A 16,414-nucleotide genomic window follows, 5' to 3' on the forward strand; every position below is an offset into this window, starting at 1 on the left:
AAAACTGGCAGCATCACATGGGCGAGCTGCCTAGTTTTAGCTAAGGTTTAAATATTAGTGCATTTTTGTATCTGTATAATCATACCTCAAATATTATCTATCCAAGCTTTGTATTTCAATTTTGTTGGCTCTGTACTTATAGATTATCTTGTTTGCACAATTAAGTAATTGAACTGAATGTCAATTGTATGGGTTTTGTTAAAAAAGAAAAGATTTTTTTTAATTAATAATTCATATTTTGCGACAGCATTGTTTCCGTCGCAAAAATTCCATTGCGGTAGGTGGTGTCGCTATTGACCTTTGCGATGGCGTAGTTGTCGTAGTCAAACTGCAAGCTACGGCGTAATTGCCGTGGCAAATAGCAATGGCGACGCCCTCAACGACAAAGGCAAAACTGTCGTCGCCTAGCCGTCGCCATTGGTCTTTTGCGATGGCAATTTGACTTTCCGCAACGGCGTTGCGCTGTGGCCATTTGAATTCTTTTTTGTAGTGCAAAGACCTGAGAGCCTATAACACTGAATGATGGGGTGCCAATGGCCCCAGAAGACAGAGTTGTGGCACCAAATACTGGGGTGTTAGCAATACCAAATGCATACTGACTTCTACCAAATGATGTGGAGGTACCAAATATATTGCTCCCAAATGTTGGCTGTGATGACTGAGTCATGCTTCCAAAAGGACTTGTTTGAGCAGAGTTAGACCAAAATGCACCCAAAGTAGGCTTATGATCAAAAGAAGTACCTGGTGGGTGAGGACCTTCGAAAGTAGGAGCAGAAGAAATGGACTTGTCACCCTCTTCAAGTTCAGCATCAGAAATGAGCAATAAAGACCTTAATTCTTGTGGTGAAATTGAGTTATGCTTAGCCCTAATTATAGTTTTCATGGTAGTATAGTCTGATGGCAAGCCAAGAAGAACAGAGACAATTATGTCTTCATATGTCATATGAATTCCTACATTAGCCAACTGATCACAAGCAATCTTCACCCGATCCAAGTATTTGTCAATAGAATCTGAACCTTTTTGGAGATTGTAGAAATTGGTCTTTAGCTTCTCTTTGTTAAACCATGAAGTAGAAGCAAACCTCTCCTTAAGCAAACACCAAAGTTCTCTAGAAGTGTTACTGCCAACAACAAAGGAGAGAACACCACTAGATAGAGTAGCAACAAGCAAAGTCATAACAGCATAATCATTTTGTTTCCAAGTAAGGTACTCTGCTGTCATTTCAGATGAGACACCTCCTGCTTCTGTGATCATGTATTGTGAAGGACAAGGAAATGATCCATCGACATATTTCATAAGGCCACAACCTTTCAACATTGTTTCCAACAAAAATTTCCATGTGACATAATTGGAGTCATCTAAGCGAGCTGGAATCAGATTGCAAAAATTGGATGACAGACAATTGCTGCGCTTAAGTCAATATTGTTATTCATGATGGTAGGCAACACAAACCAATACTCAACATTCACTACTGATGAGCCCCAATGAGTATCAGATGAACAAAACCAAGCTCTAATAACTTCCAGATAAAGTAGCAGGTGCAGCAATAGGTAGGCCATTTCTAGAATTCAGTTTTTTTTTTTCTTTTCCCTTCTTCTTCTGAATCTTTATCAACAACTTTTGAATGAATCAAATTGAAGACAGGAACAAAATGAACTTGTATGTATATGAGCTAATAAGAATGAACTTCTAGGTATTTCAAGTTTCTTCAACACAGCTAAGGTTACTATTTTTCTTCAACTTCACTATGAATCTCAAACTTCATTATGAATCTTGTTTAGAATATGAAAGTAGTATACTGTAATCACCAATCCAAGGCTTCGAAGCCACAAATATCAACAAATTTCAATAATCTTGATCAAAATCCCCAAATTTCCCATATCTAGAAGGATGAACTTATCTGAACCAATCTGAAACTTAAATCGATCTCTAATATGCAAGAATCTGAAGCAAGAAGATAGAAAAGCTTCATGAAACACAAGCAGCTAGAGCTCCGATACCAAAACCCGATCGAACCTGGCTCTTGATGCCATGATAGAACTAAAGGAAACAAAGAGAAAATGAAAGAAAGCAGAAAAATCGAAGAAGAAAATAGGGCTATATTATTGATAGAGATGAGTTTGTACAGGAACTTATAATTAGCTAAGAAGCTGTAGATGACTTGCACGTGGCAAACAGCTGACAAACTAACAATTAAACCAGCTTTAACAACAAGTAATTACCACATACAGTAACAAAGAAAGTACTAAATGGAATAGTAACTCTAACAAAAATGAATAAATTTATTTGAAAATGTGCAATCCAAGTTTAATCACACAATTGTTCTGAAATTTTTTGGAGAAACTTTTCTGGTGACCAAACCCAAAGTTCAAAATTTTATCTCTTAATTCATCAATAATTTTCTAATAAAAAAATATCAAAATGAATTTTTTTTATTGTAATTGTTGATTTTTATTTTAGATATAAAAAAATTATCAAGTAGACATGTTGGAAATTATAAGGATTACGATGAATGATGTGGCATATGCCACATCATTTGGTATAGGTTTTTTGTATAATTTTTTTGTGTCTTAAGCATTTTCCATTTCTGCCACCAAATTTGACAGAAGTCTTAAAAGCGCCACCAAATTTTATAGGCATTTTCCATTAATACTATAAAGACTTTGTATCTGACTACTTCTAGAAGTCTTAAAAGCGCTTTTTAAATTTGACAGAAGCGCTTTTTATACATGGAATTACTTGACAAGTGCTTCTCAAATTTACTTCCAAGTGCTTCTAAAATTGTACAATACACATTCAATATATTTTTTGTAATTTTTTAGATTTATATTTAATTTTATTTATTTATTCAAAAGCCTTTATGTCTTTCCCCAGAAACAATTTCAAACAGACCCTAAATTTTCTGCAATATTTGTTAAGCCTCTTCATACAATGATCTTGTTATGAGACATATTTTACTTTTCAAATCTGTTAGAAAATAAATAAAAAATATATAATTCTACAGATGCTTTCATTTTCTAGCTCACGCACTTGAATACTACATTTCAATTGTCATCCTACAATGCCCGTACTTTCATATTCGGAAGCTTTCACCATCTAGCTCACACTTGAAGACTTCACTTCAATACTCATTTGTTTATGTAATATGATTAGTTGTTTTTTTTAATACATAACAACTAAGAATATACAATAACTAGTTTATGAGTTGAACTCAAAACTTCTTACTTATAAAAACTAGCATTTTTCATACATGCTCTATATGTATAATAGTTTTTTCTTTTCTTTAAATAAGTAAATAAATAAAACAGTTATTACAAAAAGAATATAGTGGCAAAGAAAAGTGGGGGGGGGGGGGGGCTGTGGGATCATTTCTTTTTAATTTTCTTAATAAAAATCTATTTTATAATTATCATATTTACCCTTGTGATTTAATTTATTCTCAAAGGTTTTTTAATATTTCGGGGTTAAATCTGTCAAAATTTTTGATTTTGGCTAACACAAAACTCTTATCTTAATAATAGTATAGATGAGACTTACAGTTACTTACTAAACAAATTTGATTTGCCCCTTTTTTTTCTTTGTAAACTAGCATTTCTCCACATATGTTTTGCATGTGCAAGTTATTATTATTTTTTTAGAAAATAAAAAATAAAAGAGTTGGTTATTGCAGAGAAAAAAAAAGGGAGAGAGAAAAGTGGGTTGTGGGTACTTTTTAAATTTTTCTTAATTAAAATACATTTTGTAAATGTCTTAATTATCTTTGTGATTTAATTAATTCTTAAAATTTATTAATTTTCTAGGATCAATTCTGTCAAAATATTATATTTTGGCTAACAAAGCCTCTTCTCTAAATAATAGTATAGATATAGTCATTAAAATTTACTTTTTTTTTTTACTTGAAAAGTTGAAAGTTTAAAAGACAAATTAACATGAACCCTAATGTCTCACTTGACTAATATGGAGGTCAAGACTCTGGAGAACGAATGGGATGGACCGATGGAGCCATGAGTTGAGCATCCTACGGGTGCTCCTTCGGACCATAACAACAAATAAACTATTATATAAGCCAAGGTTCAGAAGCAAATATCTGGGGATCAAACCACCTCAGATTGCAGAGGTGGTTTGACGTACCGTCTCACTGATCAAAAAATCTCACCTCCATCAGATGACATGGCCTGACCGCCAAGGTTTCGTACGAATCAGCAATCAAATTTCGAAATAGAGAACTTGGAACATGGAATATATAGCTAGATCTGAAATCTCTAGTAACTTGTATAAATCAGACAGCTAGCCCCAGTCGAACTGCACTACAGCAGTGCTCATTTAGAGCATTACATTAATAGCACTGATCATCCATAAATGGAGAAATTGACAGAAACAATATTAATAATATTGTGGATTCAATAAATACTGATCATGCTTGTGCTTTTGTTATGGACAGACAGCGAAGACTCAACAGTGTTTGTATCAAAAAAGAAGAAAAAGAAAACTCAATGGAATCAACACTCTAGCCAGGCATGCATGCATGTAGCAATGTAGAAATAGTATGGGTCAGTTATTGCAAACCATTTTAGGTACATAGAAGCGATAAACAAGTGGATCAATAGTTTGCTCTAGATAGAATTGCCTCAAACTTGTATTTTTTTCGACTCACATGTAATATAGTGATCAGAACCAGAAGTCATCGTACATATTCATACGCAAAAATCGGTTCTGTAAAAATCCAGTATAGTTGTGATGTATATCTCTCTTCACTCTGTTTGGTAGATAGCATACAAGGATGTATTCGGGTCGATCACTCGATCCGTCTAGAAATTCAGAAAGGTCAGGATGAGTCCCCACATCTTATAGTCTCCAGAAAATTAATGACCATCATAATAAGTGGGGCTCGATGCCTCGACGGCGTTAGTTCGCAAGGGTTTGTTTCTATGAAAGAGTCAAAAAAACAGACAGAAGTTTAATGAATAGATTAAACTTATTGATGTGACGGATTAAGTTTGTTAGTCTCCATTAAAGATGTGCCGGAGTAATAGTACCTATACTATTATTAAAAGACGGAGAGGATTCCATGCAATTCTCGATTAAAAGAAGACATCTTTATCAACCATTATAGCTACGTGAGAACATGATAGATTTATATCGCAATTCAGCAGCTGGTAAGAGTAAGTTCACCCGTAGTCAAGAAATGTCAAGTTCGAGAAGTCAAGAATTCGACCAGTCAAGATACTGTTCACTGCTACTGGACATGGGTTTACACCCGTTGTTTTTTTTGACCGGTCAAGACCGTTCATATAGGCACTGTTCATCCAGTACTGTTCACCATTGAGTTTTTAATCTGAATTCTACACTGTTCATTGTTCATTTTTTGGGGTTTTTTTATTTATTTTATTTTTTGTAAAATATATTTGATGCTACTAACATGGATTTATGGATAATTAATGTCATAATTATGCAATTTTATTTTTTCAAAAATATTTTCGGTGGACAAGTTATGTTTGTGTGCTTTGAATTTGGCTTGTATTATGTTTTGGGAAGTTTGTGTGCTTTTAATTTGGCTAATGTCTATGTTTTTTTATGTCAGTGTGATTTTAATTTGGTTTGTATTATGTTTATTAGGTGCTATGATTTTGATAAGAGGAATGTGCTTTAATAAGAGGAATTTTAAAATACAACTTTTATTTCATTAAATAGTAGCTTACATAAATGAAAAATTATGAATAAGTACAATACAATTAACAACATGCATAATTAACTAATTATTCAAATCATAATCATAATCCTCATCTTCTCTAGGAATCCAATTTGCGTTTGAAGGGTCATCATTAGGGTTAGGGTTGGTGGAATCATCCGTAGAGAAAGGTGAAAATTGTGGTTGTGTAGGATATCCCTCGGGGTAAGGTGGTTGCGGATAGTATCCACCCATAGAAGCAGAGGGTTGTGGGAATCCACCCATAGAAGCAGAGGGTGGTGGGAATCCACCGGTGAAGGGAGGTGGTGGGAATCCACCGGTTAAGGGAGGTTGTGGGAATCCATCGGGGCAAGGTGGTTGTGGGTATGCACCGGGGGTAAGGTGGTTGTGGGTATGCACCAGGGTAAGGTGGTTGTGGGTATGCACCGGGGTAAGGAGGTTGTGGGTATGCACCACCAAAATTTGGTTGCGGATAGTATCCACCCATAGAAGGTGGCGGCTGCTCGTCAAGATCTTCTTTCTCCGCTATCTTCTTTTGTTTTCTTGACCAATAACGTTTTTTATTTGGCGTCATTTTACTTGTATCAATCTCCATAATACGCTCTTCCCTCTCTTTAATTCGATCTTGCCTTTCTTGAAATAGGAGTTGCTCTTTTCGCATTTCAATTTGTAAGAGGATATATACTCTTTTCTCTTCCTCTTGGAGACTTCGAGCAAATTCGTCATCGAGTTTTTTCTTGCCCGCGGTTGCCTCTATTTGGTTGTTCGCTATACTCTCGAGAGTGCTTGACAAAGGACTTTGATCTTTCGATGCCTTCTTTCCTTTCCGTATTGCTTCTTTGGCAGCCTTCCTTCCTTGAGGCCTCACATTGGGATTTGCAGTTTCACCTGCAATTACCTCATCTACATACATGTCCAAGTTGATGGGAGAATTTCTAGGAATTGGTTGTGTAGGCGTATGTTGATTTCCTTCATTTGATGTTCCTCCATATGTATGACTAGGAATGTCTTTAAATTGTGCAAAGCCCTCCACAACAGCGTAACTAGCAAAACTCTGAAAATTGTGTTTTTTTGGCTTCTTTTTTCTCTTCATCCCTGCATGCCACAATTTATGTGCTTCAACTCGCTACGAAATAAATAAAAAAACAATTAAAAAAAAAGGTGGCGGAAAATTACAATTACTACAAATATATTATAAAAGTCATAATTTTAATGAAGACATATTTTAATTATAACGAAAAACAATTACTACAATTAAAACGATATTATAATTACTACATTATTTATCAAGACATATTTTACTATAATGTATCAATAAGATTTATCAACAAATATAAAGGTCATAATTTTAATAAAAAAGTATCTATCCCGTTTTACAATAAAAATCAATTAGTACAAATATAAACATCGTTGTAATTACATCATTATTTATCAACTACATTATTTGTCATGTAATATTTTAATTTAATGTATCAACAAATTAAATGATTTATCAAAAAATACATACCTCATCAACCGCATTTGAACCGCTCTTGTACCAATTTTTCGCTTGCCTTAATGTACAATGCCACTCATAGAGTTCAACCTTCAAAATTTTCCACCTTCCTTGCAAAGAGGAAGCTGATCGGCTCTTGGGCCAATTTGCGACAAAGTGTCGCCTCACACGCATCCATAAGTCGTTATTTTTCTGATTTGTGCCCACAGCCGGATCTTGCCCAACAATTTTCCAAGACTTGCACAATTGAACATCTTCCTCATCTGTCCATCTCCTTTTGTCTTGGATATTATCATCTTCATTTTGATCTCCCTCTTGTCCGGCCATTGGACCTGTGTTTCCCCTTTCTTCAGCCATATTGGATATAAATAAATTTGGAAAATGAGAGCTATATGAAGAGGAGGAAGCACAAAATTGGGTTACCATGAAAGATAATTTTTTGGATGTGAGATGTAAAATAAATGGTAGGTATTTATAGAGAAATGTTTAGAATTTTTTAAAATTTACTTTGTTACCGTTTTATTACCGTTCATAACATTACAAATATATATATATATATATATATATATATACACATGTTAATTGTAAGCCGTAGGATTGCAAATTTGATTGAAATGAATGGCTGGGATTGCTTGACCGTTAGGCCCAAAATTCAAAACCCACCAACGGGAAGAATCCACGTGGCATACCGGCCCCATCTCTGGCGCGCTCCAGTTTCTGTCCATTGAAGAGCCACACGTCGATGCCGTTTGCTCCACTCCCTCCCAGAGCGCGTCGACCACTTCTAACAAGCTGTTGACATCAGCCACGATCAGGCCTGGGCCTAGCTGGCATCTGGGCTTGATCGGTCATGAAATTAGTCATGGTTGTGACTTATTTCTTGGCTGTAGTCAAGAAAGCCAAAACCCACCCCAGTCAAAAATCCACCGGTGGAAGCATCAGAATTCATCTCAAGGTCATATAGTCAGATTTTTCTTGACTATGCCCAGTCAAGAGCAAACCAGTGGACTTGCTCTAAGTAGTCTCTTCCCTTCGATCGCCGGCCGGTAACAGAACAGCTGGACATGGCTGCCGTTGTCGACAATTGGATGTGAGAGCTGGACTGTATGTGGACTCGATCATTCGTATCCAGGAGATCGATGAGCAACTAATGCCATGAACACAAGTCGGACGACGACGTCTGTGACAACCCTAAACATATCAGCCACGATTTTTTTAAAGGATTGAAACTTGGGTATTGAAAAGGATTAATTGATATTATAAAAATATTATCATCAATATTAAATCACTGGAGATAGCTTGCCCCCAAAAAACAAATGGATATGAAATTTCCGAAAAGTGTTATGGGAAAGACAGATTTATGATAAATCTAAATTGAGTCATAAAGTTTGTCTTAATTAGTTGAACGTGGTGAGTTTCTTTGTAATAATTTAAAGCTGCATTTCCTGAATCTTCTTGAAAATTCATCAGAGAATTAACAGCCTGGAGCCGCCACCTAATATTGCTTGCTAACTCCTTTTGCTATACTTTTTTTTCTCCAATTGAAGATCGAAATAATGGTCCATGCAGCAAATTCACATTAATAGCGATGGGTGGATGGCAACCAAAGAAAAAACAAACGAAACAGATCGAAATGAAAAGATGAACATGCTGCATATGAGAGAGTTCTAGCTAGCTACTGCAAGCTGGACCCGTTGGAGCTTGGATCCCATAACCTATTTATAGAGAGCACATGCTTAGTTTGGTATTGCGATGAGAATACTTAGCCGTAGAAAAACTCAGTTGTAAAAGTAAGCAGCAATAAAAAAAATTCAGTAATTTATTTGGTAAATTATTTTTTTGAACATGATGAGATCATAAAAAGCATGTTTAACGTGTTTGGTCACCTGTCGTATAAAAATGTTACAACTTACAAGTATATGTAAAGACTAAAAAGTTTTGTTACTGGTTAGTTTTAGCCCGGATGATCATTTAAAAACACAACTCCATTACATTACTATTGAAAAAAAAAAACTCCATTACATTAAAACCTTAATTATTGGCATAAACCGTTAACAATTCATTATCTTGCAAAGTTGCTGTAAAAAGATTGGCATATGAATAGGACCTACCCATTTACTTATACAGAAAAGAAAAACAAAAAAAAGAAGAAGAAGAATTTGTGCTTTTATAGTCCAAAATCGTAATCGGAGCACATGGTACAAATTTTTGATTTATGAAAAACCGCTTGTTGCAAACTTCCGTTTGAGATTTGGGATTTCCAGAGTCTGGTGAATCGATCGGTGCTAAGAAGACCAAAGACACCGAAGAAATACTCAAAGTATGTTAGTTATATGGAAAATCAATGCTTAATTCTTCACCCAAAAATGTATATCCACACTAAAAACCTCATTAGAAGCACAACAATCAATGTGAACATCAAACAAAGTAGAACCCAGCTACAACTATATATGATGCAGACAACTTTCCAGGCCCATGCCTCACCTTGTTTGACAAGAGGGGAAGAACGAAAAAGAATAAATTGAGTAGCAATTAACAATAGATTAGATTAGACATACCTCCCATGTGATTCTTATCCCAGCACAATGAAAAAAGAACTAAAATGTCCATGGAGAGAGAGGAGTGCAGGGAAAAGAACAGAGGAAAAGAAAGACGGATCTAGAAGAAGGGACATAATGCGTCATTTGCGAAATCTAGTCGGGGTGTTTCGGGAATGTTGAAAATTTCATTAAAGGGACCACTTCTCCGCTACCCGTTCGACAAACGCATATGAAAAAAATCATGCTAGCACCTGCTTTTTACTTTTGCGAGATTCGGGCCGCAGTTGATAAAAAAACGTTGGATTAAAATGTTTACCAAACAACTAATAAGATGGAAATGGTGAAAAAAAAACATAAACTAGCCCAAAAACGCAATACCAAACTGGCCATAAGTCGGTTTCCTGAGTTCGTCTAATTACATGACCATACCTATCTCGTCCACTTGGGATAGTAACTATGCACATCGACTACCATTCCTTGATCACTTGACGATACCCTTTATGATACAAGTCATAGTGGATATATATATATATATATATATATATATATATATCCTATCTAAAGTAAGGCCTCGTTCTGGAATTAAAGTTCGTTTTTAGAATTTATGGTTACTTTTTTGTCGCATATCCATATTTCGATCATTCAGTTTTTAGGTAATAATGTATAAATCATTTCTATAAAATTTCAGCCAAATTGATGGTCGTTAAGGCATTGATAACTGCCTTAAAGCTAGTACGGTTAAGATTGGACAGATTCAGTTCGCTCATTGGTTTAAGCAAGTTAGATATGTTAAAGATCATGAATTTGGCTGAAATTTTGCAGAGATGATCTATACATTAGTACCTAAAAACTGAACAGTCGAGATATGGATATGAGACCGAAAAGTGACCCTAAACTCTAACCTTGCATTTTAATTTCAGAGTGAGGCCTCGCTCTAAATAAATATTATATATATAATATGGACCATTTTCTAGGTCATCAATGAACTTTCATTCATCTCTTCTTCTTCTTCTTCTTTTTTTTTTTCAAAATTATTGAAATATGACATTTGATGGTGAAAAGAAAAAATTACATGTCTCTAACTATCTATCGTGAATTATTCGAGTATCTCCATGAGTAGTTGAATACTTGATTAGTGATAGTTCAATACAATTCGAGAATCATGAGAGTATTTCGACTAATTTCGACTAAATACACAAAATCCAACTTGACAATATTTCAATTATGTTCAACCTAGTATTATGAAACACTCAAGTGGAATGCAAGAAATTTTCTGAGCCAATCAAGGCCTGTTGCAGCCTTAGGGTTGCTCTCAAGAGAAGAGAGAGCATTTTTTTATAGGGTATGTAACTATGTACTATACCATGAGGTATACAACAAAGTATTTATTAATCTTTATTATAATACTGTTTTTATATATAAAAATTTGGTATATCTATTTGTGTTAAGATAATCACTTGATTAAGTTACCATAATTTTATTATTTTATTGTTAGTTAATATGCATGCTTGGCTACTAGAGTACTAGGGTCATTATGCTTCATTTTTTCAGAATATTTTGTTGTATAATCACTTTTTTTTTGTTTCTTAAATTTACTTTGTAAAAATTAATTACAATTCTGGGCTAATTTTTGAATAATAATAAAAATTATTCAAGAAAACATGATGCTGGAATGTTTGATATTATTATTATTTATCGGAAGAAAATAATTGGAGGTAAAATATAATGGATAGTTTCACATGAATAGTGTTGGGGGAAAGAGTAAATTGTTTTTGGAGGAAAAATAAAATAGAAATTATGGAAATGTGTTTATCCACGTCAAATGAGGTTATGATAGTCATTTTAGTGGTAAATTTGAATGAAATTTCTGATTTGCCCCTGCACTTAACGGATAGATAACGAAATATAGACGGTAATAAGGTGCTTATGTGGTTTTAGAAGTTCAGGTACTTATTTAATCACTTTAAAAGGCACGTTTACTTACTTGGAAGAAAAGAGAATGATTACGGGGTAAAAACATTCATGAGTTTACTAACACATAAATGAATCGGAATGATTTCGGGTAAAAGAATTCATGCGTTTACTAAAACATGAAGGAATCAGAATGAATGTAGGTCCCACCTCCTTATCAAGAATCGATTCCTGAATACTCAGGAATTCGATTACGAAGGGGGAGATGAGTTTAGGAATCACTTATCCGGAATCAATACCGATTCATTTCTTCTCTCATTCCACTTGTCTCTGATTCATGATTATTTTCCATTTCAAGTAAGTAAACGTACCATAAAAGTCCAGGTACCATTCTGTCCGATTTTTTCAGATCCCACCTATAACAAAAACCTTAATTGTTATACGTTATCATTTTGAATTCGAGTCATATTTCTTTATAACATTGACTTTCTTCACACTATAAAGGTACCCAAACAATTCACGAACGGCAAGTAAACAAGATTTACAGTTGATGGGTTGTTGAAGCTATTAACAGCTCTTCACCGGCGAGCATTTAATTGCCTCCATATGGGTAATAGTTCAGAATTGAAACCCAATTTTTACCTACATGCAACCCACTGGACTTATTTATTCTCATTCCTGTGCCTTCATCTCTGTCTCTCACCCTCTTTCTCTCTTCTCAATGCTCTGTTTCCTCTGAGTAATGATATAAAGAAATCTGGGATAGGTCATTGACTTTGTCTTGGTGGTGACAGAGCCACTGAGCATTCTGGAAAACTTCATTGGTTATTACAGTGATTTTACGAAATGGGTTTCTTCTCATTGGTGACAGGAAGGCCTGGTGCAAGTGGGTTTGGATCAGCTTCAACTGCTGAGCAAGTCACTGAAGGGATTGATGCAAAAAACCTCACTGCCATTGTCACTGGTAGCTTCATTTTCATTTTCCTCTCTATGAACAATGGACTTTGTGTTTTCTTTTGCGCCCTCTACCTGTTTGTTAAATTTTATGTGCAGTGCTCTGAAATTTTGTTATATTAATTCATTTTACGAGACACACGCTACAAACAGTATTTAATATGATAATTCTCTATCAAAATTTTAATATACTGTGAAATTTTCCGATCTTTGTGCCTTCTACTTGTTTGTTAAATTGTCTGTGAGAACTCACCAATCTGTTAACACAGTGTTGGTATAGAGTAATTACTACAACATATATATCTTTGATTATTATTGGTTTAGACATGAATGAGAATTTGCAATCTCAACTCAGGCCAAAAAGAGGCCATAACCCACCACCTGGCTTGAATTTGGCTTGTGGGGTTGAGGCAAGGATTAAAATATTCAAGATATCAGCGATATTTTTTTTGAAATTTCCGTTTTTTATGACGATATTAATTTCAACATTTTTTTGATATGTTATTTTTAATACATTTTTAACTGATCATACAACTTTTACTTAAAATTTTGTTAAAATTTCCATCGATATTTGATAGTTCATTCGTAATTTTTTTTTTAAACTATCAATATTTCCATGATCTTCGATATTTTGGTCATTTAGTTTAGGATTAAATTTTTTTTTTTTAACCTTTTTGACCGGTGTCAAAGTCTCTCCTTCTCCAAGAAAGGATAACCAAAATGTTGCTCAGTTTTTGTCTTCACAAACCTTAAATCCAAAGTCTTATGTTTCATCACTTTCATGGACTTTAGTAAAAAGAAAAAACATATACCACTTTTTTTTTTTTTTTTGTGATCGAATGAGAAATTTCATAGCCCAGGGGCAAGACAAAGTACAAACTGGAAAGGAGATAAACTGGAAATACAAATGAAAAAGGAAAACTAGTCAACTAAAAGGTAAACGCCTGGTAGAAACTCAAGAATTAAAGATAGATGGTGGTCCAGGGAGGCCATCACTTCTTAGAACAGAGACAATGGATACCACTCGATCAACATGATATTGGGCTATTTGAATTAAAAATTAATTTGTTCGAATATGTTGAGAGATATATTGCTGATCTTGGATGTGAAATGCAGGCGGGGCGAGCGGGATTGGATTGGAGACGGCAAAGATCTTGGCGCTCCGAAGAGCCCATGTCATCATTGCTGCTAGAAACATTGGGGCTGCAAACAAAGCGAAACAGATCATTCTCGAAGAGAATGAGAAAGCTCGAGTGGATGTTCTAATACTTGACCTCTGCTCGGTCAAGTCTGTTAGAGCATTTGTTGATAGCTTCATAGCTCTTGATCTTCCTCTCAACCTCCTAATGTGATCATGATCTCTCTCTCTCTTCCCCTTGTGCAGCAATTCATGTCCTTCATTTTCGTTAAATTGGTTTATTTGTGTTGCAGAAACAATGCTGGTGTTATGTTCTGCCCTCACCGGCTTTCAGAAGATGGAATAGAGATGCAGTTTGCAACCAATCATCTTGGTAACTATAATTTTCTCGACAAAATTATTTGTATCACATTTACACTTTACGTGTGTCTACGTACATAAACCCCACTTATGCTACCGGCCGTCCGGCCTCACTTCAGAAACAGAAGTCAGCAATGTGGTACTCTTGTCTTTTGTCTAGTGATTTGGTACTTTTGTCTTTTATCTAGTGATTTATAATTTCAATCAACTACAGTCTTGCTCAGATATGTGAAAATTATTGTCAGCAGTGTGCTACTTTTATCTTCTATACAGAAAAATGAATCAGTTTTCATTATTGATGTATCATTTCAATTAAGAAAGCCACCAAATTTACAGGTCATTTTCTCTTGACCAACCTCCTCCTTGAGAAAATGAAGAACACGGCTAAAACCACTGGCATCGAAGGCAGAATTGTGAACCTGTCATCAATTGCTCATGTGCACACCTATGGCAATGGGATTCGATTTGATAGGATCAATGAACGAAGTGGGTACGTAATTAGTGATTTAACACTTAACTAATCCATCTCTTTCATGGCTATCATCATTATAATTAGGCAGCTTATCTAGCTCATAGTAACTCTTCAAGTCAATGTCTGTGTCCTCAGTTACTCAGACAAAAGAGCATATGGCCAATCCAAACTAGCCAACATACTCCATGCTAATGAGCTCTCTCGTAGGTTGCAGGTAAATTGTCTTGCCTTCATTCCTTTCATCTTCATAGTTTTTGCTGTACCTCTTGACTCTGTAGCAAACTTCAATAATTGCTAAGAAAACGATTTGGAAGTAATGTTATGGGGAATGTTATACTGTGAGCTGTGAGTTAAAATAGTTTTATTGTTCTCAATTGCCAGCCACAAAAAAGTTCATTAATCAGCGTCCTTAAGTAGGTAACTACAGTCCCATAGACATGTGCCCCATAACGAATTATTTGAAGAACATATAAATGATTACGTACGGAAAGGGGTTACATTAGAGAGAATTCAATTTGAATTTAAGCGCCGTCCTCAAGTGGGTTCAGTATCAACAAAGACATGAAATGCAAGCCATAATCACGAATAGGATCTGTGATAATATCTCGTACATTAAGGATTAATGAACTGATGTTACAAGACATTCTAATTGAGACGGTGTCATATCAGATTATCAATTAGGGCAGCATAGTCTTGATGCGACTTCATTCTATTTGTTAACACTGCTATAAATATGTAATAGACATAAAGTTCTGATGTTTGAAAGAAGCAATTAATTTATTACCTAAAAAAAAGGAAAGAAGCAATTAATATATTTATGTTCAAATGGACTGCTCGTCTGACTTTTTGTAGATTAATTATGATCAAAGTACCTTCATACGTCAGCATCTGTCTGTAAATAATTGCCTTGCTTTGCCTTGCAGGCAGAGGGAGTGAACATCACAGTCAACTCAGTCCACCCAGGAATAATCATGACACCTCTCATGAGGCACTCTGCTTTTTTAATGAGTATATTCCATTCAGAGGCATAATCCAAAATACAAAAGAATTTTTACACTAACTATTTTTTATCGTTAAAGAATTTTTACACTGTCTGATTAATTTGGATTCACTCTGTTATATGCAGAAACTTTGAGGTTTTTCACCTTTTGCATTTGGAAGAATGTTCCTCAGGTGATTATCTCCATCGAATGCTATTTTAGTTACATTTTTACACATAACTTCTTTCTCATGACATGCATATGATTCCTTATCGAATTACCTAGGCACCACATAATCTATCGCTTTTTCAAGAGTGTTGAAGGCATTAACTATAATTTTGCATCAACTGTCAAATGATCTTAACCAGGGAGCAGCCACAACATGCTTTGTAGCACTGCATCCAAAACTGAAACGTGTAACCGGAAAATATTATGTGGACTGCAACGAGATGAAGCCGAGCTCGTATGCTAGAAATGAAAAGTTGGCCAAAAGACTGTGGGACTTCAGCAACAAGTTGATTGATGGAGCTTCTTCTAAAAGTTGATGAGAAACGTTCTGTGAATCTGTGATCAATAATACTACCATATATGAGCCTGCAGAGCAGAAGTTGTGGGATTAATGTGAGTGTGTAAGTGCAATGGTCCATGCTACACAAGTATAGAGAGTTGTTGTTTGGTTACTGTTTGTTGATAGTTGTTGTATTGTGTCATTTATATATTATGTACTGCTTAATATAATGACGCTGAAATTCCTTGCTTTTCAATCAACATAATTATTGATTAGTTTATCTTTGGCACTTAGTCCTCATTTTCCAGCTAATTAAATAGCTGATAATGGCTTTTGATCAGTGAATTCTTCTGGATGTTGTAACTC

General features: G+C 35.0%; 1 protein-coding gene across 2 annotated transcripts; it reads left to right on the forward strand.

The window, feature by feature from the left end:
* The first annotated feature begins 12,293 nt into the window (after window positions 1-12,293).
* On the forward strand, window positions 12,294-16,328 carry LOC112193888 (short-chain dehydrogenase TIC 32 B, chloroplastic). 2 transcript variants are annotated; one of them, XM_040515924.1, is made up of 8 exons: window positions 12,294-12,600; window positions 13,707-13,938; window positions 14,022-14,101; window positions 14,425-14,578; window positions 14,696-14,774; window positions 15,484-15,585; window positions 15,687-15,733; window positions 15,909-16,010. In XM_040515924.1, exons 1-7 carry the CDS (start codon window positions 12,483-12,485, stop codon window positions 15,693-15,695), a joined length of 774 nt encoding a protein of 257 aa, XP_040371858.1. In that variant the 5' UTR covers window positions 12,294-12,482; the 3' UTR covers window positions 15,696-15,733; window positions 15,909-16,010. The 2 variants fall into 2 exon arrangements, with proteins under 2 accessions (XP_040371858.1, XP_024189913.1); XM_024334145.2 differs by having other exon boundaries at window positions 12,297-12,600; window positions 15,484-15,568; window positions 15,909-16,328.
* Window positions 16,329-16,414: the final 86 nt, after the last annotated feature.

The sequence above is a fragment of the Rosa chinensis genome, chromosome 3 (assembly GCF_002994745.2).
Source record: "Rosa chinensis cultivar Old Blush chromosome 3, RchiOBHm-V2, whole genome shotgun sequence".
NCBI classification, from domain to species: domain Eukaryota; kingdom Viridiplantae; phylum Streptophyta; class Magnoliopsida; order Rosales; family Rosaceae; genus Rosa; species Rosa chinensis.

What these genes read in the sequence shown, in the direction of transcription:
- LOC112193888 (XM_024334145.2), top strand. Translation starts at nt 12,483, where the DNA reads ATGGGTTTCTTCTCATTGGTGACAGGAAGGCCTGGTGCAAGTGGGTTT. An exon ending in AGGATCAATGAACGAAGTGG is followed by an intron (nt 14,579 to 14,695) that starts GTACGTAATTAG and finishes CTGTGTCCTCAG; the next exon opens with TTACTCAGACAAAAGAGCAT. An exon ending in TTTGGAAGAATGTTCCTCAG is followed by an intron (nt 15,734 to 15,908) that starts GTGATTATCTCC and finishes GATCTTAACCAG; the next exon opens with GGAGCAGCCACAACATGCTT.